General features: G+C 39.4%; 2 protein-coding genes across 2 annotated transcripts; both read right to left on the reverse strand.

The window, feature by feature from the left end:
• Window positions 1-455: 455 nt before the first annotated feature.
• On the reverse strand, window positions 456-2,599 carry LOC118804212 (integumentary mucin C.1-like). Its single transcript, XM_036564776.1, has 4 exons — window positions 1,890-2,599; window positions 1,713-1,777; window positions 1,306-1,451; window positions 456-1,181 (listed from the first exon to the last, which is right to left on the reverse strand). Exons 1-4 carry the CDS (start codon window positions 2,361-2,363, stop codon window positions 949-951), a joined length of 918 nt encoding a protein of 305 aa, XP_036420669.1. The 5' UTR covers window positions 2,364-2,599; the 3' UTR covers window positions 456-948.
• Window positions 2,600-2,859: 260 nt separating this feature from the next.
• LOC118804198 (flocculation protein FLO11-like) lies at window positions 2,860-22,626 on the reverse strand. The gene is given in 7 exon segments (XM_036564756.1): window positions 2,860-2,954; window positions 15,990-16,725; window positions 16,727-17,097; window positions 17,690-17,832; window positions 18,045-18,109; window positions 18,595-19,707; window positions 22,621-22,626. Coding segments are annotated over 7 exon segments (2,529 nt in total).
• Window positions 22,627-23,154: the final 528 nt, after the last annotated feature.

Here is a 23,154-nt window from a genome sequence, read left to right on the forward strand (position 1 = left end):
CCCCCTGCTCTTGAATGATCAAAATCCCATAAAAATCTTAATGTTGTACTTCCAAGCCCAACAGTCAGCTCTATTGACGAGAAAGAGCACCAGGCAGCTATGCCTCATATGTATACGGTGTGGTCCAAACGTCTGAGACCACACTGAAAATCTGGGATATTATCCTCCTGGGTCACGAGGGGCGCTAGAGCCTATCCCCGTGCTCACTTGACGGAAGACAGGAAACACTCTGAACACGTTCAAACTGTGAATTGATCAACTTAATTGCATGTAAAGTAGAATTATTTTAGATTTATAATTATTACTTTATCAAACCCTATGTTTGTCAAAACTGGAAAGTTGTCTTTAACATTTTAACACAATATTAATTGCCATAAGATGCCTGCAGTAAATCTTTATTTAAAGGGAAAAAATCCAAATTAACACATTATTACAGACATTCCAGACAATTATATTGTCTCACATTTTTTAAAAATGTTTCATTTAACATTAAAATCATTGTCCAGAAGACTCAAAACAGATAAGTGTGCAAACGTTCTGCTTAAAGTTTTGTGCAAAATGTTTATAGATGTATACTGATTAATTACGTTAAATAAATAATGCATCCCATTAAATATAATACAAAAGATAAGAAATTAAATTAACCTATTTAAGACAATACAATCTCCACATTTTACATTTATATTATAGTTATTTGATCATTACAAAAGGGAAGACCTTACATTAAATAAGCCTATTTAAATAACAAACACTCATGATTTACCATAATATTGTTTTAGATTTCTTAAACATGGTCTATTGGAGCCTGCAGAAATGTAATTGTATACTAAGGAAAATTTGGCTAACGTATGTTGGAAAAACAATCATAGATGTTAAGAACATGATTATATATGATATACATTTCTAATACTTGCTTTAACCCTATACTAATATCCTTGATTTGAGGGTTTAATGTAGTAATAGTCCTTGCTCTGTCAAAAGGAAGTAGATCAGGATAAAAGGGAGAAGTAAAGTGACCACTTCTTTGGGTCTGTTCCTTGCTGTTGCACTGTTGGAAGTAGTGTTGGCTGCAGTTTGACTAGCCGTTCTTGTAGTTGTTTGTTTTGTGTTGGTTGTGGTTGCCGCACTGGTGGTTGTACTGGTTTCAGCATTGATGGTTGTAGTGGTGACATTTTGTTGCTCTACAATAAAAATATTAAAACAGAACATGAAGTGCTTAAAATGTAGTATGAATTATGTCATATTCAATTGATATGTAATTATATCAGGTACATACATCAGATACAAAGAGAATGTTCGACTCACCAGCTATAATACTGTATGGAATAATATCCAAGAAGACAGTAGATTCATTAATAGCTGTCTTTAGGGACTGCTCCGTGTCTGTTATGTTGGGCACCACTGTCTGGTTCTCAAAAATCAACTGTGTGGTCACTCCAACTGAGCCAGGCCTAAAAGATCAGAGACAATAATGATGAGTTACCCAGAGTTACTTTGTAAATGAAAAAAATGTATTTGAGTTATTATAATAATTTGAGAAATAATTATCATAAATATATTAAAATTACAACCAAATAGCCAATAGTACCAGTATGTTTACATTATGGTTACCATTTTTACTATTTACAAAATTGTTTTCAACAGGGTGGAGATAAAGATACAATTAAATGGAAATAAACATATTTGATGTTGTGAGATGTAATGTAACTTGCCAAAAGCTGATGATTATGGCTCTTCTGAAGGTCAGAGGGTACATTATTTTGTATCCTCTATTCAGCTGAAAAAGAAAATGAAGTAAAATTAATGTATAAAATAATTATGTTTCAGTAGAGTTTGTAAATTTGGTTTTTTTTTCAGATGAAAAGGTTTTATTATTAATATTACAATACCTCAGTTGTCACATTCTTTGCCAGTATCTGATATTCTGCTGAAGATGGATCACTGTATTCTATGATGAAAACACGAACCATCCTGAAGCGTAGATAAAGGTATCCTTCTTCTTCTTTTGGGGGATCATTAGATACTGTTGTTATTGGGACAGTAATTGTTGTAGTAGTGGTAGTTGTAGCCAGTGGTTTTGTGGTAGCCTTAGAAGTAGTACTTAAAGTTGCAGTTGAGATCAGTTGTTTCAGTGTTGTAGAGGGAGCTTTACTCAGGGTAGTTGAAATCACTTTTGTTGTTGCTAACTCTGTAGTTGTCTGTAGTGAATATTTTGTTGGATTTGTCAGAGTGCTTGATGACTGCAGTAGAGTACGAAATAATGTGGTTGTTGGTGAAGTTCCTCTAGTTGTTGGGAGTGCAGTTGTAGTTTTTACAGGAGTTGATACTGTTAACGGTGTTGTTGTTGAGGCGTAAGTTGACATTGTCGGTCCCAAACTTAACACTTGCTTAACTGAAGTAGGGGCTGATGTACGAGGAGTTGTTGGTCCTACAGTTGATGTCAGACTTTGACTGCTGCTTATTACTGAGTTCCTAGTAGTTGTTTCTCGCACTGTAGTCTCAAATGGTTGGGTTGATTTTGTTACACTTTTAGTTGACGTTGCTACTGAACTCACAAAGGATTCAGGTGAAGTTGTCTGTTGGACTGATTGCTGCTTAGTTGTTGTAGAATGGTTATTTGAAATGACTGTACTCAGAGTTGTTATCTGTTCTTTTCGAACATCTGTGGTGCTTACAATTTCCCGTGTAGTTGCAGTTGTTGTTTTAGGCACTGCAGTCTCAAGTGGTGTTGTTGGGTATTCAGTTGTATTACTTGAAGAATAAGTAATAATTCTATTTTTATCCTCTGCCGTTGAAGAGGACTGTTGCTCCGATGTTTGTGGTGTATACGTTACTTGTTGTGTAGTCGATGTAAGATTTTCACTGGTGCTTATCACTGGTTTTTCTGTGGTTGATGTATGCACTGTAGTCTCCAGAGAAGATACTCTTGCACTTGCTCCTGGAGCTGATGTTGACTGGTGCATAGTTGAAGAGACTTCACTTGAAGTGTTTGTATGCTTAGTTGTTGCTTGTGCTGCTGGAACTACAGTGGTGCTTTCCATTGACTTCGCAATGGTTGTTGCTTTAACTGTTGTCTCAAATAGTGCAGTAGTTGAATTTGGGATTTCACTGATGCCTGTCACTTGTGCTGAAGTTGTGGTTTGTGGAGATTTTGTTGATACAGTTGAAGCTGGTACAGAATTTGTAAGAAATTCAGTTGTGACTGTTGATTGAAGTGAAGTCAGCTGTTGATGTGTTGTTGTAAAAACATGAGTTGAAGTGGATGTATTCAGAATTGCGGCTTGTTCGGTAGTAGGTGCTTTGAAGGTGCTTACTGATGATTGTGCAGTTGTTGTGTTTTGCAGAGCTGGTGCAAGTGTTAGGGTTGGTGATTCAGTTGTTGAAACAGAACTTGTGAAAAATTTAGTTGTTGGAAGTGAAGTCTGTTGCTCAGTGGGAACAGCAGTGGAGGTTACATATTGAGTTGTAGGTACTAGTCTGGTAGTTGATGTTAGAACTAATTCTGTTGAAGCTTGCGAAGCTGATTGTTGCTCAGTTGTAGGCACATTAGTTGATGTGCTTGTGTGCAGAGTTGTTTCTTGTTCTTTGGATGATGTTGGAATTTCAGTTGTACTCCTCAGTGATTGTGCGGTGGCTGTGCTTTGCATGGTTGTTTCAAATGTTGTTTCTGATCGAGTAGCAGTTGTTGAAGAACTTGACAAGAATTCTGTTGTGAATGTTAGAAGAGGAGTTGACCTTGCATAAAATGTTGTAGAAACTTCAGCAGAGGTAGGTGTTACTTGTTCAGTGGGTACAGTCATTTCAGTGATGCTAGTTGATGACTCTGCAGTGGTTGTGCTTTGCAGATTTGTCTTTACTGTTGTGGCTGGGGATTCAGTTGTTGGTGGAACAGAACTTGTGAAGAATTCTGTTATGGTTTTCAAAAGACGAGAAGTGGATTGTTGCTCATTTGTTGTAGAGGCAACAGCTGACGTAGTTGTTGGGGATTCAGTTGTGATTGGTACAGAACTTGTGAGCAATTCACTTGTAATAGTTGATGAAAGTGAAGTCAGTTGGTGTTCATTTGTTGTTACTTGTTCTGTAGTTGATGGAGCTTGAGAAGTGGTTGATTGTTCTGCAGTGGTTGTGTTTTGCGTAATTGTTGAAGGACTTGTTGAGTGTAGCTCAGTTGTTGAAACAAAAGTTGTGAGAAATTCAGTTGTGGTTGTTTGAAGTGAAGCAAGTTGTTGCTCAGTTGGAGCAGCAGTGGAGGTTGCATACTGAGTTGTAGGTAGTAGTTCTGTAGTTGATGTTAGAACTAATTCTGTTGTAGCTGGCGAAGCTGATTGTTGTACAATTGTAGGCACATTAGTTGATGTGCTTGATGGCAGAGTTGTTTCTTGTTCAGTAGATGGTGTTGGAATTTCAGTTGTACCAATCGATTGTGTAGTGATTGTGCTTTGCATGTTTGTTTCAAGGGTTGCTTCTGATTGAGTAGTATTTGTTAGAGAACTTGATGAAAATTCTGTTGTGGTTGTTAGAAGAGAAACTGACCTTTCCTGAAATGCTGTAGAAACCACAGCAGATGTGGGTGTTTGAAGACTTGTTACTTGTTCAGTAGGCACAGAAATTTCAGTGATGTTTGTTGATGACTCTGAAGTGGTTGTGCTTTGCAGATTTGTCTTAAATGTTGTGGTTGGGGATTCAGTTGTTGATGGAACAGAACTTGTGAAGAATTCTGTTACAGTTTTCAAAAGAAGAGAAGTGGATTGGTGCTCATTTGTTGTAGAGACAACATCTGACGTAGCTGTTGGGGATTCGGTTGTGATTGGTACAGAACTTGAGAGCAATTCACTTGTAATAGTGGATGAAAGTGAAGTCAGTTGTTGCTCATTTGTCGTTACTTGTTCTGTAGTTGATGGAGGTTCAGTAGTGATTACTGATGGTACTTCAGTGGTTGTGCTTTGCGGAACTGTTGCAGCAGTTGTTGTAGGTAGTTCAGTTGTTGACACAGAACTTGTGAGAACTTCAGCTGTTGATGTTGCCAGAAGTGAAGTAAGTTGTTGCTCAGTTGAAACATCAGTGGAACCTGCATGCTGAGTTGTAGGTACTAGTACTGTAGTTGATGTTAGAACTAATTCTGTTGTAGTTGGTGAAGCTGATTGTTGTCCAGTTGTAGGCACATCAGTTAATGTGCTTGTGTGCAGAGCTGTTACTTGTTCAGTAGATAGTGTTGGAATTTCAGTTGTACCAATCAGTGATTCTGCAGTGGTTGTGTTTTGCTGAGTTGTTTCAAGGGTTGCTTCTGGTTGAGTAATAGTTGTTAGTGGACTTGTCAATAATTCTGCCATGGTTGTTGTTGGAAGAGAAGTTGACTGCTCCTGAGATACTGTAGTAATATCAGCTGAGGTGGTTGTGGGGAATTCAGTTGTAATTGGTGCAGAACTTGTGAGCAATTCACTTGTAATAGTTGAGGAAAGTGAAGTCAGTTGCTCATTTGTCTTTACTTGTTCTGTAGTTGTTAGAGGTTCTGTAGTGATTACTGATGATTGTTCAGTGGTTGTGCTTTGCAGAACTGTTGCAGCAGTTGTTGTAGGTAGTTCAGTTGTTGACACAGAACTTGTGAGAACTTCAGCTGTGGTTGTTGCCAGAAGCGAAGTCAGTTGTTGCTCAGTTGAAGCATCAGTGGAAGCTGCATACTGAGTTGTAGGTACTAGTACTGTAGTTGATGTTAGAACTAATTCTGTTGTAGTTGGTGAAGCTGATTGTTGTTTGGTTGTAGGCATATCAGTTAATGTGCTTGTGTGCAGAGTTGTTTCTTGTTCAGTAGATAATGTTGGATTTTCAGTTGTACCGATCAGTGTTTCTGCAGTGGTTGTGTTTTGCTGAGTTGTTTCAAGGGTTGTTTCTGGTTGAGTAATAGTTGTTAGTGGACTTGTCAATAATTCTGCCATGGTTGTTGTTGGAAGAGAAGTTGACTGCTCCTGAGATGCTGTAGTAATATCAGCTGAGGTGGTTGTTGGGAATTCAGTTGTAATTGGTTCAGGACTTGTGAGCAATTCACTTGTAATAGTTGAGGAAAGTGAAGTCAGTTGCTCATTTGTCTTTACTTGTTCTGTAGTTGTTAGAGGTTCAGTAGTGATTATTGATGATTGTTCAGTGGTTGTGCTTTGCAGAACTGTTGCAGCAGTTGTTGTAGGTAGTTCAGTTGTTGACACAGAACTTGTGAGAACTTCAGCTGTGGTTGTTGCCAGAAGCGAAGTCAGTTGTTGCTCAGTTGAAGCTTCAGTGGAAGTTGCATACTGAGTTGTAGGTACTAGTACTGTAGTTGATGTTAGAACTAATTCTGTTGTAATTGGTGAAGCTGATTGTTGTTCAGTTGTAGGCACATCAGTTAATGTGCTTGTATGCAGAGTTGTTTCTTGTTCAGTAGATAATGTTGGATTTTCAGTTGTACCAATCAGTGATTCTGCAGTGGTTGTGTTTTGCTGAGTTGTTTCAAGGGTTGTTTCTGGTTGAGTAATAGTTGTTAGTGGACTTGTCAGTAATTCTGCCATGGTTGTTGTTGGAAGAGAAGTTGACTGCTCCTGAGATGCTGTAGTAATATCAGCTGAGGTGGTTGTTGGGAATTCAGTTGTAATTGGTTCAGGACTTGTGAGCAATTCACTTGTAATAGTTGAGGAAAGTGAAGTCAGTTGCTCATTTGTCGTTACTTGTTCTGTAGTTGTTAGAGGTTCTGTAGTGATTATTGATGATTGCTCAGTGGTTGTGCTTTGCAGAACTGTTGCAGCAGTTGTTGTAGGTAGTTCAGTTGTTGGCACAGAACTTGTGAGAACTTCAGCTGTGGTTGTTGCCAGCAGTGAAGTCAGTTGTTGCTCAGTTGAAGCTTCAGTGGAAGTTGCATACTGAGTTGTAGGTACTAGTACTGTAGTTGATGTTAGAACTAATTCTGTTGTAATTGGTGAAGCTGATTGTTGTTCGGTTGTAGGCACATCGGTTAATGTGCTTGTGTGCAAAGTTGTTTCTTGTTCAGTAGATAATGTTGGATTTTCAGTTGTACCGATCAGTGTTTCTGAAGTGAATGTGTTTTGCTGAGTTGTATCAAGGGTTGTTTCTGGTTGAGTAATAGTTGTTAGTGGACTTGTCAATAATTCTGCAATGGTTGTTGTTGGAAGAGAAGTTGACTGCTCCTGAGATGCTGTAGTAATATCAGCTGAGGTGGTTGTTGGGAATTCAGTTGTAATTGGTTCAGGACTTGTGAGCAATTCACTTGTAATAGTTGAGGAAAGTGAAGTCAGTTGCTCATTTGTCGTTACTTGTTCTGTAGTTGTTAGAGGTTCTGAAGTGATTATTGATGATTGTTCAGTGGTAGTGCTTTGCAGAACTGTTGCAGCAGTTGTTGTAGGTAGTTCAGTTGTTGACACAGAACTTGTGAGAACTTCAGCTGTGGTTGTTGCCAGAAGCGAAGTCAATTGTTGCTCAGTTGAAGCTTCAGTGGAAGTTGCATACTGAGTTGTAGGTACTAGTACTGTAGTTGATGTTAGAACTAATTCTGTTGTAATGGGTGAAGCTGATTGTTGTCCAGTTGTAGGCACATCAGTTAATGTGCTTGTATGCAGAGTTGTTTCTTGTTCAGTAGATAATGTTGGATTTTCAGTTGTACCAATCAGTGATTCTGCAGTGGTTGTGTTTTGCTGAGTTGTATCAAGGGTTGTTTCTGGTTGAGTAATAGTTGTTAGTGGACTTGTCAGTAATTCTGCCATGGTTGTTGTTGGAAGAGAAGTTGACTGCTCCTGAGATGCTGTAGTAATATCAGCTGAGGTGGTTGTTGGGAATTCAGTTGTAATTGGTTCAGGACTTGTGAGCAATTCACTTGTAATAGTTGAGGAAAGTGAAGTCAGTTGCTCATTTGTCGTTACTTGTTCTGTAGTTGTTAGAGGTTCTGTAGTGATTACTGATGATTGTTCAGTGGTTGTGCTTTGCAGAACTGTTGCAGCAGTTGTTGTAGGTAGTTCAGTTGTTGACACAGAACTTGTGAGAACTTCAGCAGTGGTTGTTGCCAGAAGCGAAGTCAGTTGTTGCTCAGTTGAAGGTTCAGTGGAAGTTGCATACTGAGTTGTTGGGACTAGTACTGTAGTTGATGTTAGAACTAATTCTGTTGTAATTGGTGAAGCTGATTGTTGTTCAGTTGTAGGCACATCAGTTAATGTGCTTGTATGCAGAGTTGTTTCTTGTTCAGTAGATAATGTTGGATTTTCAGTTGTACCAATCAGTGATTCTGCAGTGGTTGTGTTTTGCTGAGTTGTTTCAAGGGTTGTTTCTGGTTGAGTAATAGTTGTTAGTGGACTTGTCAATAATTCTGCAATGGTTGTTGTTGGAAGAGAAGTTGACTGCTCCTGAGATGCTGTAGTAATATCAGCTGAGGTGGTTGTTGGGAATTCAGTTGTAATTGGTTCAGGACTTGTGAGCAATTCACTTGTAATAGTTGAGGAAAGTGAAGTCAGTTGCTCATTGTCGTTACTTGTTCTGTAGTTGTTAGAGGTTCTGTAGTGATTACTGATGATTGTTCAGTGGTTGTGCTTTGCAGAACTGTTGCAGCAGTTGTTGTAGGTAGTTCAGTTGTTGGCACAGAACTTGTGAGAACTTCAGCTGTGGTTGTTGCCAGCAGTGAAGTCAGTTGTTGCTCAGTTGAAGCTTCAGTGGAAGTTGCATACTGAGTTGTAGGTACTAGTACTGTAGTTGATGTTAGAACTAATTCTGTTGTAGTTGGTGAAGCTGATTGTTGTTCGGTTGTAGGCACATCGGTTAATGTGCTTGTGTGCAAAGTTGTTTCTTGTTCAGTAGATAATGTTGGATTTTCAGTTGTACCAATCAGTGATTCTGCAGTGGTTGTGTTTTGCTGAGTTGTATCAAGGGTTGTTTCTGGTTGAGTAATAGTTGTTAGTGGACTTGTCAATAATTCTGCAATGGTTGTTGTTGGAAGAGAAGTTGACTGCTCCTGAGATGCTGTAGTAATATCAGCTGAGGTGGTTGTTGGGAATTCAGTTGTAATTGGTTCAGGACTTGTGAGCAATTCACTTGTAATAGTTGAGGAAAGTGAAGTCAGTTGCTCATTTGTCGTTACTTGTTCTGTAGTTGTTAGAGGTTCTGTAGTGATTACTGATGATTGTTCAGTGGTTGTGCTTTGCAGAACTGTTGCAGCAGTTGTTGTAGGTAGTTCAGTTGTTGACACAGAACTTGTGAGAACTTCAGCAGTGGTTGTTGCCAGAAGCGAAGTCAGTTGTTGCTCAGTTGAAGCTTCAGTGGAAGTTGCATACTGAGTTGTAGGTACTAGTACTGTAGTTGATGTTAGAACTAATTCTGTTGTAGTTGGTGAAGCTGATTGTTGTTCGGTTGTAGGCACATCGGTTAATGTGCTTGTGTGCAAAGTTGTTTCTTGTTCAGTAGATAATGTTGGATTTTCAGTTGTACCGATCAGTGTTTCTGAAGTGAATGTGTTTTGCTGAGTTGTATCAAGGGTTGTTTCTGGTTGAGTAATAGTTGTTAGTGGACTTGTCAGTAATTCTGCCATGGTTGTTGTTGGAAGAGAAGTTGACTGCTCCTGAGATGCTGTAGTAATATCAGCTGAGGTGGTTGTTGGGAATTCAGTTGTAATTGGTTCAGGACTTGTGAGCAATTCACTTGTAATAGTTGAGGAAAGTGAAGTTAGTTGCTCATTTGTCGTTACTTGTTCTGTAGTTGTTAGAGGTTCTGTAGTGATTATTGATGATTGTTCAGTGGTTGTGCTTTGCAGAACTGTTGCAGCAGTTGTTGTAGGTAGTTCAGTTGTTGGCACAGAACTTGTGAGAACTTCAGCTGTGGTTGTTGCCAGAAGCGAAGTCAATTGTTGCTCAGTTGAAGCTTCAGTGGAAGTTGCATACTGAGTTGTAGGTACTAGTACTGTAGTTGATGTTAGAACTAATTCTGTTGTAATTGGTGAAGCTGATTGTTGTTCGGTTGTAGGCACATCGGTTAATGTGCTTGTGTGCAAAGTTGTTTCTTGTTCAGTAGATAATGTTGGATTTTCAGTTGTACCGATCAGTGTTTCTGAAGTGAATGTGTTTTGCTGAGTTGTATCAAGGGTTGTTTCTGGTTGAGTAATAGTTGTTAGTGGACTTGTCAATAATTCTGCCATGGTTGTTGTTGGAAGAGAAGTTGACTGCTCCTGAGATGCTGTAGTAATATCAGCTGAGGTGGTTGTTGGGAATTCAGTTGTAATTGGTTCAGGACTTGTGAGCAATTCACTTGTAATAGTTGAGGAAAGTGAAGTCAGTTGCTCATTTGTCGTTACTTGTTCTGTAGTTGTTAGAGGTTCTGTAGTGATTACTGATGATTGTTCAGTGGTTGTGCTTTGCAGAACTGTTGCAGCAGTTGTTGTAGGTAGTTCAGTTGTTGGCACAGAACTTGTGAGAACTTCAGCTGTGGTTGTTGCCAGAAGCGAAGTCAATTGTTGCTCAGTTGAAGCTTCAGTGGAAGTTGCATACTGAGTTGTAGGTACTAGTACTGTAGTTGATGTTAGAACTAATTCTGTTGTAATTGGTGAAGCTGATTGTTGTTCGGTTGTAGGCACATCGGTTAATGTGCTTGTATGCAGAGTTGTTTCTTGTTCAGTAGATAATGTTGGATTTTCAGTTGTACCGATCAGTGTTTCTGAAGTGAATGTGTTTTGCTGAGTTGTATCAAGGGTTGTTTCTGGTTGAGTAATAGTTGTTAGTGGACTTGTCAATAATTCTGCAATGGTTGTTGTTGGAAGAGAAGTTGACTGCTCCTGAGATGCTGTAGTAATATCAGCTGAGGTGGTTGTTGGGAATTCAGTTGTAATTGGTTCAGGACTTGTGAGCAATTCACTTGTAATAGTTGAGGAAAGTGAAGTCAGTTGCTCATTTGTCGTTACTTGTTCTGTAGTTGTTAGAGGTTCAGTAGTGATTATTGATGATTGTTCAGTGGTTGTGCTTTGCAGAACTGTTGCAGCAGTTGTTGTAGGTAGTTCAGTTGTTGGCACAGAACTTGTGAGAACTTCAGCTGTGGTTGTTGCCAGAAGCGAAGTCAATTGTTGCTCAGTTGAAGCTTCAGTGGAAGTTGCATACTGAGTTGTAGGTACTAGTACTGTAGTTGATGTTAGAACTAATTCTGTTGTAGTTGGTGAAGCTGATTGTTGTTCGGTTGTAGGCACATCGGTTAATGTGCTTGTATGCAGAGTTGTTTCTTGTTCAGTAGATAATGTTGGATTTTCAGTTGTACCGATCAGTGTTTCTGAAGTGAATGTGTTTTGCTGAGTTGTATCAAGGGTTGTTTCTGGTTGAGTAATAGTTGTTAGTGGACTTGTCAATAATTCTGCCATGGTTGTTGTTGGAAGAGAAGTTGACTGCTCCTGAGATGCTGTAGTAATATCAGCTGAGGTGGTTGTTGGGAATTCAGTTGTAATTGGTTCAGGACTTGTGAGCAATTCACTTGTAATAGTTGAGGAAAGTGAAGTCAGTTGCTCATTTGTCGTTACTTGTTCTGTAGTTGTTAGAGGTTCTGAAGTGATTATTGATGATTGTTCAGTGGTTGTGCTTTGCAGAACTGTTGCAGCAGTTGTTGTAGGCAGTTCAGTTGTTGGCACAGAACTTGTGAGAACTTCAGCTGTGGTTGTTGCCAGAAGCGAAGTCAATTGTTGCTCAGTTGAAGCTTCAGTGGAAGTTGCATACTGAGTTGTAGGTACTAGTACTGTAGTTGATGTTAGAACTAATTCTGTTGTAATTGGTGAAGCTGATTGTTGTTCGGTTGTAGGCACATCGGTTAATGTGCTTGTATGCAGAGTTGTTTCTTGTTCAGTAGATAATGTTGGATTTTCAGTTGTACCAATCAGTGATTCTGCAGTGGTTGTGTTTTGCTGAGTTGTATCAAGGGTTGTTTCTGGTTGAGTAATAGTTGTTAGTGGACTTGTCAATAATTCTGCAATGGTTGTTGTTGGAAGAGAAGTTGACTGCTCCTGAGATGCTGTAGTAATATCAGCTGAGGTGGTTGTTGGGAATTCAGTTGTAATTGGTTCAGGACTTGTGAGCAGTTCACTTGTAATAGTTGAGGAAAGTGAAGTCAGTTGCTCATTTGTCGTTACTTGTTCTGTAGTTGTTAGAGGTTCTGTAGTGATTAATGATGATTGTTCAGTGGTTGTGCTTTGCAGAACTGTTGCAGCAGTTGTTGTAGGCAGTTCAGTTGTTGGCACAGAACTTGTGAGAACTTCAGCTGTGGTTGTTGCCAGAAGCGAAGTCAGTTGTTGCTCAGTTGAAGCTTCAGTGGAAGTTGCATACTGAGTTGTAGGTACTAGTACTGTAGTTGATGTTAGAACTAATTCTGTTGTAGTTGGTGAAGCTGATTGTTGTTCGGTTGTAGGCACATCAGTTAATGTGCTTGTATGCAGAGTTGTTTCTTGTTCAGTAGATAATGTTGGATTTTCAGTTGTACCGATCAGTGATTCTGCAGTGGTTGTGTTTTGCTGAGTTGTTTCAAGGGTCGTTTCTTGTTGAGTAATAGTTGTTAGTGGACTTGTCAATAATTCTGCAATGGTTGTTGTTGGAAGAGAAGTTGACTGCTCCTGAGATGCTGTAGTAATATCAGCTGAGGTGGTTGTTGGGAATTCAGTTGTAATTGGTTCAGGACTTGTGAGCAATTCACTTGTAATAGTTGAGGAAAGTGAAGTCAGTTGCTCATTTGTCGTTACTTGTTCTGTAGTTGTTAGAGGTTCAGTAGTGATTATTGATGATTGTTCAGTGGTTGTGCTTTGCAGAACTGTTGCAGCAGTTGTTGTAGGCAGTTCAGTTGTTGGCACAGAACTTGTGAGAACTTCAGCTGTGGTTGTTGCCAGAAGCGAAGTCAATTGTTGCTCAGTTGAAGCTTCAGTGGAAGTTGCATACTGAGTTGTAGGTACTAGTACTGTAGTTGATGTTAGAACTAATTCTGTTGTAATTGGTGAAGCTGATTGTTGTTCGGTTGTAGGCACATCGGTTAATGTGCTTGTATGCAGAGTTGTTTCTTGTTCAGTAGATAATGTTGGATTTTCAGTTGTACCAATCAGTGATTCTGCAGTGGTTGTGTTTTGCTGAGTTGTATCAAGGGTTGTTTCTTGTTGAGTAATAGTTGTTAGTGGACTTGTCAATAATTCTGCAATGGTTGTTGTTGGAAGAGAAGTTGACTGCTCCTGAGATGCTGTAGTAATATCAGCTGAGGTGGTTGTTGGGAATTCAGTTGTAATTGGTTCAGGACTTGTGAGCAGTTCACTTGTAATAGTTGAGGAAAGTGAAGTCAGTTGCTCATTTGTCGTTACTTGTTCTGTAGTTGTTAGAGGTTCTGTAGTGATTAATGATGATTGTTCAGTGGTTGTGCTTTGCAGAACTTTTGCAGCAGTTGTTGTAGGTAGTTCAGTTGTTGACACAGAACTTGTGAGAACTTCAGCAGTGGTTGTTGCCAGAAGCGAAGTCAATTGTTGCTCAGTTGAAGCTTCAGTGGAAGTTGCATACTGAGTTGTAGGTACTAGTACTGTAGTTGATGTTAGAACTAATTCTGTTGTAATTGGTGAAGCTGATTGTTGTTCGGTTGTAGGCACATCAGTTAATGTGCTTGTATGCAGAGTTGTTTCTTGTTCAGTAGATAATGTTGGATTTTCAGTTGTACCAATCAGTGATTCTGCAGTGGTTGTGTTTTGCTGAGTTGTATCAAGGGTTGTTTCTGGTTGAGTAATAGTTGTTAGTGGACTTGTCAGTAATTCTGCCATGGTTGTTGTTGGAAGAGAAGTTGACTGCTCCTGAGATGCTGTAGTAATATCAGCTGAGGTGGTTGTTGGGAATTCAGTTGTAATTGGTTCAGGACTTGTGAGCAATTCACTTGTAATAGTTGAGGAAAGTGAAGTCAGTTGCTCATTTGTCGTTACTTGTTCTGTAGTTGTTAGAGGTTCAGTAGTGATTATTGATGATTGTTCAGTGGTTGTGCTTTGCAGAACTGTTGCAGCCGCAGTTGTTAGTGGTAGTTCAGTTGTTGACAGAGAACTTGTGAGAACTTCAGCTGTGGTTGTTGCCAGAAGTGAAGTCAATTGTTGCTCAGTTGAAGCAAAAAATTCTACTGAGGTGGATGTCTGAAGTCTTGTGGTTGTTGAAGTCGGTTCCGAACTTGTGAACGGTTCCAGAGTACTTGTTACTGGAAGTGACGTTAATATTAGCTCATTTGTTGTTGGGACGCTATCTGTGCTTGTCGTATATAAAGACATTGTTGGTTGCATAGTTGAAGTTGGAAACTCAGTTGTGCTTATCATGGATTCAGTGTTTTCTTCCTGTACTGTAGTCTCAAATAATGGTATATATGTGGTGGTGGGTTCATTTGTACTTGCAAGAGAACCATTGAGAAATTCACTTGGGTTTGTTGCTGGAAGTGAACATAAAATATTTATTCAGTTATTTCTATCATGAAATACTTACTTCCACATCCTGGGTTTTTATAAATACGTTTACTCTTCATTAATATTTCACACAGATTTTGTGCCATTTGAAAAACAGGGTGGAAAATGTACTCACCAGCTTCAATACTGTTTGGAATGATATCTAAATAGACATTGGATTCGTTAACAGCTTGTTCTAGTGCCTCCACTATCTCTGTTGTGTTGGGCATCGCTGTCTCGTTTTCAAAATACAACACACTGTCCACTCCAACAGAGCCAGACCTAATGAAAAAAGAAATTTGGATATAAAATAATATTTACTGCTGTGATGTTACGTATTATTAACTTTTTTGATAATACATACTATTACCAAATAGTTTCAATTATGCAAATTAATTGAAAACACTAATTGGACTTGGTATACTTAAATTAATCTGGACATAGTTATAGAAGTTTTGATCATTTTAATACCTTTCAAAGTAGACATAATAAAATTTCAAACATATTTTTGATTGTTTGAGAAGGTGATTAAAATAACTTACCAAACTCTGATGATCACACATCTTTGGAACAAAGGGTATTTTAGTTTGTATCCCCTGTTCACCTAAAAACATTAAAATGGCGCAAATAAAGTCAATGTATTGTAGTCACAGTTATACGGACTGATTTAATTTAAAACATTTAGCATTTTCAGAAATTAAAATATTTAACTTTAAAAGATTTTTGAAGACAAGTAGTACCTCAGTTGTCACATTTGTTTTTAGTGTTTGATATTCAGATGACGTTAGATCATTGTATTCTTTGAGGAAAGTGCGCAACAGCTTGAAGCGTAGATAAAGGTAGCCTTCATTTGCTGTTGAAGCTCTGATATTTGATGTTGTAATTGTTGAAGTATTTGCAACAAGTTTATTTGTGGTTGTTAGGGCAAGTAATGTTGTTTGAGGTTCATTTGTTTGGTGCAGAGTTAATGTTGCTTCTTCTTTATTTGATGTTGGCATGTCTGTGGTGCTTAATGATTTTGCTGTGGTTGTATTTTCCTGAGTTGCAGATGTACTTGTTGGTGAAATAGTTGTAGTTGGTACAGAACTTGTGGTAAGTTCAGTTGTGGTTGTTGGGATTGACGTTGATTGTTGCTCAGTTGTTGTGATGACATCAGTTGTGGTAGTATACAGAGTCGTTATTACTGGTTCTGTACTTGATGTTGGAACATCAGGGGTGCTTAGGTCTGATTCTGCAGTGGTTGTTTCCTGCACTGTTGTCTCAAGTGTTTTTTCTGGTGTTGTAGATTCACTTGTAGTTGGTTCAAAACTTGTGGTGGTTATTGATAACAAAGTTGATTGTTGCTCATTTGCTGTCAAGACATCACTTGAAGTGACTATGAGCAGAGTTGTTGGAGGTTCTGTAGTTGATGTTGGAATTTCAGCAGGCCCTGTTGATAATCGTTCAGTGGTTGTGTTTTGCAGAGTTGTTTCAAGTGTAGTTGATGACTCAGTTATAGTTGTTACAGAACTTGTGAGGAGTTCAGTTGTGATTGTTGGAAGTGAAGTTGATTCTCTTGTACTTGTTGCAGGAATATCAACCGTGGTGGTATATAGAGTTGTTATTCCTAGTTCTGAAGTTGTAGTTGGTGCAGAACTTGTGAGGAGTTCAGTAGAGGTTATTGTTGGGAGTGAAGTTGATTGTTGCTCTGTTGTTGTAGGGACATCAGTCAGGGTGGTATATAGTGTTGTTTCTATTTCTGAAGTTGTAGTTGGTGCAGAACTTGTGAGGAGTTCAGTAGAGGTTATTGTTGGGAGTGAAGTTGATTGTTGCTCCGTTGTTGTAGGGACATCAGTCAGGGTGGTATATAGTGTTGTTTCTATTTCTGAAGTTGTAGTTGGTGCAGAACTTGTGAGGAGTTCAGTAGAGGTTACTGTTGGGAGTGAAGTTGATTGTTGCTCTGTTGTTGTAGAGACATCAGTCAGGGTGGTATATAGTGTTGTTTCTATTTCTGAAGTTGTAGTTGGTGCAGAACTTGTGAGGAGTTCAGTAGAGGTTATTGTTGGGAGTGAAGTTGATTGTTGCTCTGTTGTTGTAGGGACATCAGTCTGGGTGGTATATAGTGTTGTTTCTATTTCTGAAGTTGTAGTTGGTGCAGAACTTGTGAGGAGTTCAGTAGAGGTTACTGTTGGGAGTGAAGTTGATTGTTGCTCTGTTGTTGTAGAGACATCAGTCAGGGTGGTATATAGTGTTGTTTCTATTTCTGAAGTTGTAGTTGGTGCAGAACTTGTGAGGAGTTCAGTAGAGGTTACTGTTGGGAGTGAAGTTGATTGTTGCTCTGTCTGTTGTAGAGACATCAGTCAGGGTGGTATATAGTGTTGTTTCTATTTCTGAAGTTGTAGTTGGTGCAGAACTTGTGAGGAGTTCAGTAGAGGTTATTGTTGGGAGTGAAGTTGATTGTTGCTCTGTTGTTGTAGAGACATCAGTCAGGGTGGTATATAGTGTTGTTTCTATTTCTGAAGTTGTAGTTGGTGCAGAACTTGTGAGGAGTTCAGTAGAGGTTATTGTTGGGAGTGAAGTTGATTGTTGCTCTGTTGTTGTAGAGACATCAGTCAGGGTGGTATATAGTGTTGTTTCTATTTCTGAAGTTGTAGTTGGTGCAGAACTTGTGAGGAGTTCAGTAGAGGTTACTGTTGGGAGTGAAGTTGATTGTTGCTCTGTGTTGTAGGACATCAGTCAGGGTGGTATATAGTGTTGTTCTATTTCTGAAGTTGTAGTTGGTGCAGACTGTGAGGAGTTCAGTAGAGGTTATGTTGGGAGTGAAGTATGTTGCTCGCGTGTGGGACATCAGTCAGGGTGGTATATAGTGTGTAGTTCTGAAGTTGTAGTTGGTGCAGAACTTGTGAGGAGTTCAGTAGAGGTTATTGTTGGAGTGAAGTATGGTTTTCATTGTTGCTCCGTCATTGTAGGGACATCAGTCAGGGTGGTATATAGTGTTGTTTCCTCAGAAGTGCTTATATCAGATTCTGCAGTGGTTGTTTTCTGTACTATAGTCTCAAATGATGTTGGTGTATATGTGGCAGTGGGTTCAGTTGTTATAGAATCTGTGACAAATTCACTTATGTTTTTTGCTGTAAGGGAAAGTTACATTATAGCATTAAAACTTATCATAGCTTCCAAAACTATATATTTCTCTATTGATTGTTATTATGCTAGATTTGTTTTGTAAATGTATTGCTGTTTTGCAGAAAAATAAACATAAAGTAAAGAATCTAGACTCACCAGCTTGAATACTGGAAAGAAGAATTTCTAAGGGGTTGGACGTGTTCAAGTTGTCCTGTAGTGTTGCCACTGCATCGGTAATGTTGGGCACCACAGTCTCATTTTCAAAAGCCAATTGAGCATCTGCTCCAACAGAGCCAGCCCTAATAATCAAAGAGATTAGACATATTGAATATAAACCTAATTGTAGTATGTCTTGTGACCACTAATTCCAAAGTCAACATTTTATCTTAGCATATACAGTAACCATTTGCAGATTTTTTTTTATTTTCATACTTTTAAAGCAGTGAGGTAGTAGAGATATAAGTCAATCATATATTTCTTAGATATTGAGGGGTTAATTAACACTGCTTACCAAAAGCGGATGATCACAGATCTTCGGAAGATTGGTGAATATTTTTGTATGAATGCTTTATTCACCTGAAAAAAATAAATATGGCCCAGATAAAATTATAAGCTTTCAGTTACAGTCAGAGACAGTCTAAATAGTCAGATTTTAATGTAAATAAAAGGAATAAAGTGTGCAATGAAAATGTTTATTGTGAAGGATTTACATAGTGTTGCAATACCTGAGTTGTCAGACTGCTTGCCAATGTCTGATATGCAGAGGAGTTTGGATCATAATAGTCTGAGAGGAAAATGCGAAGCAGCTTGAAGCGTAGGTAAAGGTAGCCTTCATTTTCCGTTGAGCTTGCAGTGCTTGTTGTTGTAGCAGAATTTGTAACAAGTTTATTTGTGGTTGTAAGGGAAATTAAAGTTGGTTGTTGCTCAGATTCATGCTGAGTTATTGTTGCTTGCGCTGTTGTTGATGTTGGAATTTCAGTGGTGACTATCAATGACTCTGTAGTGGTTGTTTGTTGCAAAGTTGTCTCTGCTGTTGTCAGTAATTCAGTTGTAGTTGGTACTGAACTTGTGAGGGATTCAGCTGTGGTTGTTGGCTGGAGAGATGTGGATTGTTCCTCAGTTGCTGTAGAAACCTCAGCAGAAGTGGTTGTATGCAGATTTATTACTTGCTCTGTAGTTGGGGTTTGAATTTCAGTGGTGACTATCAGTGATTCTGCAGTGGTTGTGTGTAGAAGAGTTGTCTCTGGTGTTGTTGGGGATTCAGTTGTAGTTGGTACTGAACTCGTGAGGGATTCAGCTGTGGTTGTTGGCTGGAGAGATGTGGATTGTTCCTCAGTTGCTGTAGAAGCCTCAGCAGAAGTGGTTGTATGCAGATTTATTACTTGCTCTGTAGTTGGGGTTTGAATTTCAGTGGTGACTATCAATGATTCTGCAGTAGTTGTGCGTAGCTGAGTTGTCTCTGGTGTTGTTGGGGATTCAGTTGTAGTCAGTACTGAACTTGTGAGGGATTCAGCTGTGGTTGTTGGCTGGAGAGATGTGGATTGTTCCTCAGTTGCTGTAGAAACCTCAGCAGAAGTGGATGTATGCAGATTTAATACTTGCTCTGTAGTTGGGGTTTGAATTTCAGTGGTGACTATCAGTGATTCTGCAGTGGTTGTGTGTAGCTGAGTTGTCTCTGGTGTTGTTGAGGATTCAGTTGTAGTCGGTACTGAACTTGTGAGGGATTCAGCTGTGGTTGTTGGCTGGAGAGATGTGGATTGTTCCTCAGTTGCTGTAGAAACCTCAGCAGAGGTGGTTGTATGCAGATTTATTACTTGCTCTGTAGTTGGGGTTTGAATTTCAGTGGTGACTATCAATGATTCTGCAGTGGTGATGTGTAGCTGAGTTGTTTCTGGTGTTGTTGGGGATTCAGTTGTAGTTGGTACTGAACTTGTGAGGGATTCAGCTGTGGTTGTTGGCTGGAGAGATGTGGATTGTTCCTCAGCTGCTGTAGAAACCTCAGCAGAAGTGGTTGTATGCAGATTTATTACTTGCTCTGTAGTCGGGGATTGAATTTCAGTGGTGACTATCAATGATTCTGCAGTGGTTGTGTGTAGCTGAGTTGTCACTAGTGTTGTTGGGGATTCAGTTGTAGTTGGTACTGAACTTGTGAGGGATTCAGCTGTGGTTGTTGGCTGGAGAGATGTGGATTGTTCCTCAGTTGCTGTAGAAACCTCAGCAGAAGTGGTTGTATGCAGATTTATTACTTGCTCTGTAGTTGGGGTTTGAATTTCAGTGGTGACTATCAATGATTCTGCAGTAGTTGTGCGTAGCTGAGTTGTTTCTGGTGTTGTTGGGGATTCAGTTGTAGTTGGTACTGAACTTGTGAGGGATTCAGCTGTGGTTGTTGGCTGGAGAGATGTGGATTGTTCCTCAGTTGCTGTAGAAACCTCAGCAGAAGTGGTTGTATGCAGATTTACTACTTGCTCTGTAGTCGGGGTTTGAATTTCAGTGGTGACTATCAGTGATTCTGCAGTGGTTGTGCGTAGCTGAGTTGTCTCTGGTGTTGTTGGGGATTCAGTTGTGGTCAGTACTGAACTTGTGAGGGATTCAGCTGTGGTTGTTGGCTGGAGAGATGTGGATTGTTCCTCAGCTGCTGTAGAAACCTCAGCAGAAGTGGTTGTATGCAGATTTATTACTTGCTCTGTAGTTGGGGTTTGAATTTCAGTGGTGACTATCAATGATTCTGCAGTAGTTGTGCGTAGCTGAGTTGTCTCTGATGTTGTTGGGGATTCAGTTGTAGTTGGTACTGAACTTGTGAGGGATTCAGCTGTGGTTGTTGGCTGGAGAGATGTGGATTGTTCCTCAGTTGCTGTAGAAACCTCAGCAGAAGTGGTTGTATGCAGATTTATTACTTGCTCTGTAGTTGGGGTTTGAATTTCAGTGGTGACTATCAATGATTCTGCAGTGGTGATGTGTACCTGAGTTGTTTCTTGTGTTGTTGGGGATTCAGTTGTAGTTGGTACTGAACTTGTGAGGGATTCAGCTGTCGTTGTTGGCTGGAGAGACGTGGATTGTTCCTCAGCTGCTGTAGAAACCTCAGCAGAAGTGGTTGTATGCAGATTTATTACTTGCTCTGTAGTTGGGGATTGAATTTCAGTGGTGACTATCAATGATTCTGCAGTGGTTGTGTGTATCTGAGTTGTCACTAGTGTTGTTGGGGATTCAGTTGTAGTTGGTACTGAACTTGTGAGGGATTCAGCTGTGGTTGTTGGCTGGAGAGATGTGGATTGTTCCTCAGTTGGTGTAGAAACCTCAGCAGAAGTGGTTGTATGCAGATTTATTACTTGCTCCGTAGTTGGGGTTTGAATTTCAGTGGTGACTATCAATGATTCTGCAGTGGTTGTGTGTAGCTGAGTTGTTTCTGGTGTTGTTGGGGATTCAGTTGTAGTTGGTACTGAACTTGTGAGGGATTCAGCTGTGGTTGTTGGCTGGAGAGATGTGGATTGTTCCTCAGCTGCTGTAGAAGCCTCAGCAGAAGTGGTTGTATGCAGATATACTACTTGCTCGGTAGTCGGGGATTGAATTTCAGTGGTGACTATCAATGATTCTGCAGTGATTGTGTGTATCTGAGTTGTCACTATTGTTGTTGGGGATTCAGTTGTAGTTGGTACTGAACTTGTGAGGGATTCAGCTGTGGTTGTTGGCTGGAGAGATGTGGATTGTTCCTCAGTTGCTGTAGAAACCTCAGCAGAAGTGGTTGTATGCAGATTTATTACTTGCTCCGTAGTTGGGGTTTGGATTTCAGTGGTGACTATCAGTGATTCTGCAGTGGTTGTGTGTTGCAAAGTTGTTTCTGGTGTTGTTGAGGATTCAGTTGTAGTCGGTACTGAACTTGTGAGGGATTCAGCTGTGGTTGTTGGCTGGAGAGATGTGGATTGTTCCTCAGCTGCTGTAGAAACCTCAGCAGAAGTGGTTGTATGCAGATTTATTACTTGCTCTGTAGTCGGGGATTGAATTTCAGTGCTGACTATCAATGATTCTGCAGTGGTTGTGTGTATCTGAGTTGTCACTATTGTTGTTGGGGATTCAGTAGAAGTTGGTACTGAACTTGTGAGGGATTCAGCTGTGGTTGTTGGCTGGAGAGATGTTGATTGTTCCTCAGCTGCTGTAGAAACCTCAGCAGAAGTGGTTGTATGCAGATTTATTACTTGCTCTGTAGTTGGGGTTTGGATTTCAGTGGTGACTATCAGTGATTCTGCAGTGGTTGTGTGTTGCAAAGTTGTTTCTGGTGTTGTTGAGGATTCAGTTGTAGTTGGTACTGAACTTGTGAGGGATTCAGCTGTGGTTGTTGGCTGGAGAGATGTGGATTGTTCCTCAGTTGCTGTAGAAACCTCAGCAGAAGTGGTTGTATGCAGATTTATTACTTGCTCTGTAGTCGGGGATTGAATTTCAGTGGTGACTATCAATGATTCTGCAGTGGTTGTGTGTATCTGAGTTGTCACTAGTGTTGTTGGGGATTCAGTTGTAGTTAGTACTGAACTTGTGAGGGATTCAGCTGTGGTTGTTGGCTGGAGAGATGTGGATTGTTCCTCAGTTGCTGTAGAAACCTCAGCAGAAGTGGTTGTATGCAGATTTATTACTTGCTCTGTAGTTGGGGTTTGGATTTCAGTGGTGACTATCAATGATTCTGCAGTGGTTGTTTGTTTCAGAGTTGTCTCTGGTGTTGTTGTTGGGGATTCATTGGTAGTTATCTCAGATTCTGCAGTGGTTGTTTCCTGTATTGTAGTCTCAAATGATGTTGGTGTAAATGTGGTGAGAGATTCACTTGTATTCACAGAATCTGTGACCAATTCACTTTTGTTTGTTGCTGAAAGTGAATGTGAATGATAGGTATACAGAATTAAACATAACAAAAGCTTCTAATTCATAAAAAAAAACATGTTCATGTACATGCACATAAACATTTAACATGTTCAGATTTTTTAATATGTATTATGGTATTGAATTACACTTTTTATGTATCCTTTTTAAAATTTTGTGATATTTAGTAGAAAAAAGAACATACACAGATTTCAGAGTAAAGAAGTTAGGTAAAAAAGACTCACCGGCATCAATACTGGATAGACTAATATTTAAGATGTTTGATGAGTTCAGAGCTTCCTGTAGTGTAGCTATAGCATCTGTTGTGTTGGGCACCGCTGTCTGGTTTTGAAAAACAACCTCGGCATCCACTCCAACAGAGCCAGACCTAAGAGGAGCCAGAGTTTAGAGACAGTTGTCAGCATAACATTACTATAAGTACTGTAGTAATGTTTATAATCTGTGGCATCTCTACATTAGGTGCCTGGCCCCACCAAATGTTGCTGTGGAGCAGTGCACGACATGATCAATAATCAATAATATATATATCTAATATATATATATATATATATATATATATATATATATATATATATGTAAATGATAATTTACACACGTCCAGACGTTTAGTAAACGTCATTTATGGTATGGGCATCGCTACACAGCCAGCCATTTTTCTTCATCAGTTGTGGTAGCTGCTCATAATAGCAAGGCAATATAATGAGTCAAGTCAAAAACATAATAAAAGTTAAATCTGGTACCAGCCATTAAAGCAGAAA

The sequence above is a fragment of the Colossoma macropomum genome, unplaced genomic scaffold, assembly GCF_904425465.1.
Source record: "Colossoma macropomum unplaced genomic scaffold, Colossoma_macropomum, whole genome shotgun sequence".
In the NCBI taxonomy this organism is placed as follows: Eukaryota; Metazoa; Chordata; class Actinopteri; order Characiformes; family Serrasalmidae; genus Colossoma; species Colossoma macropomum.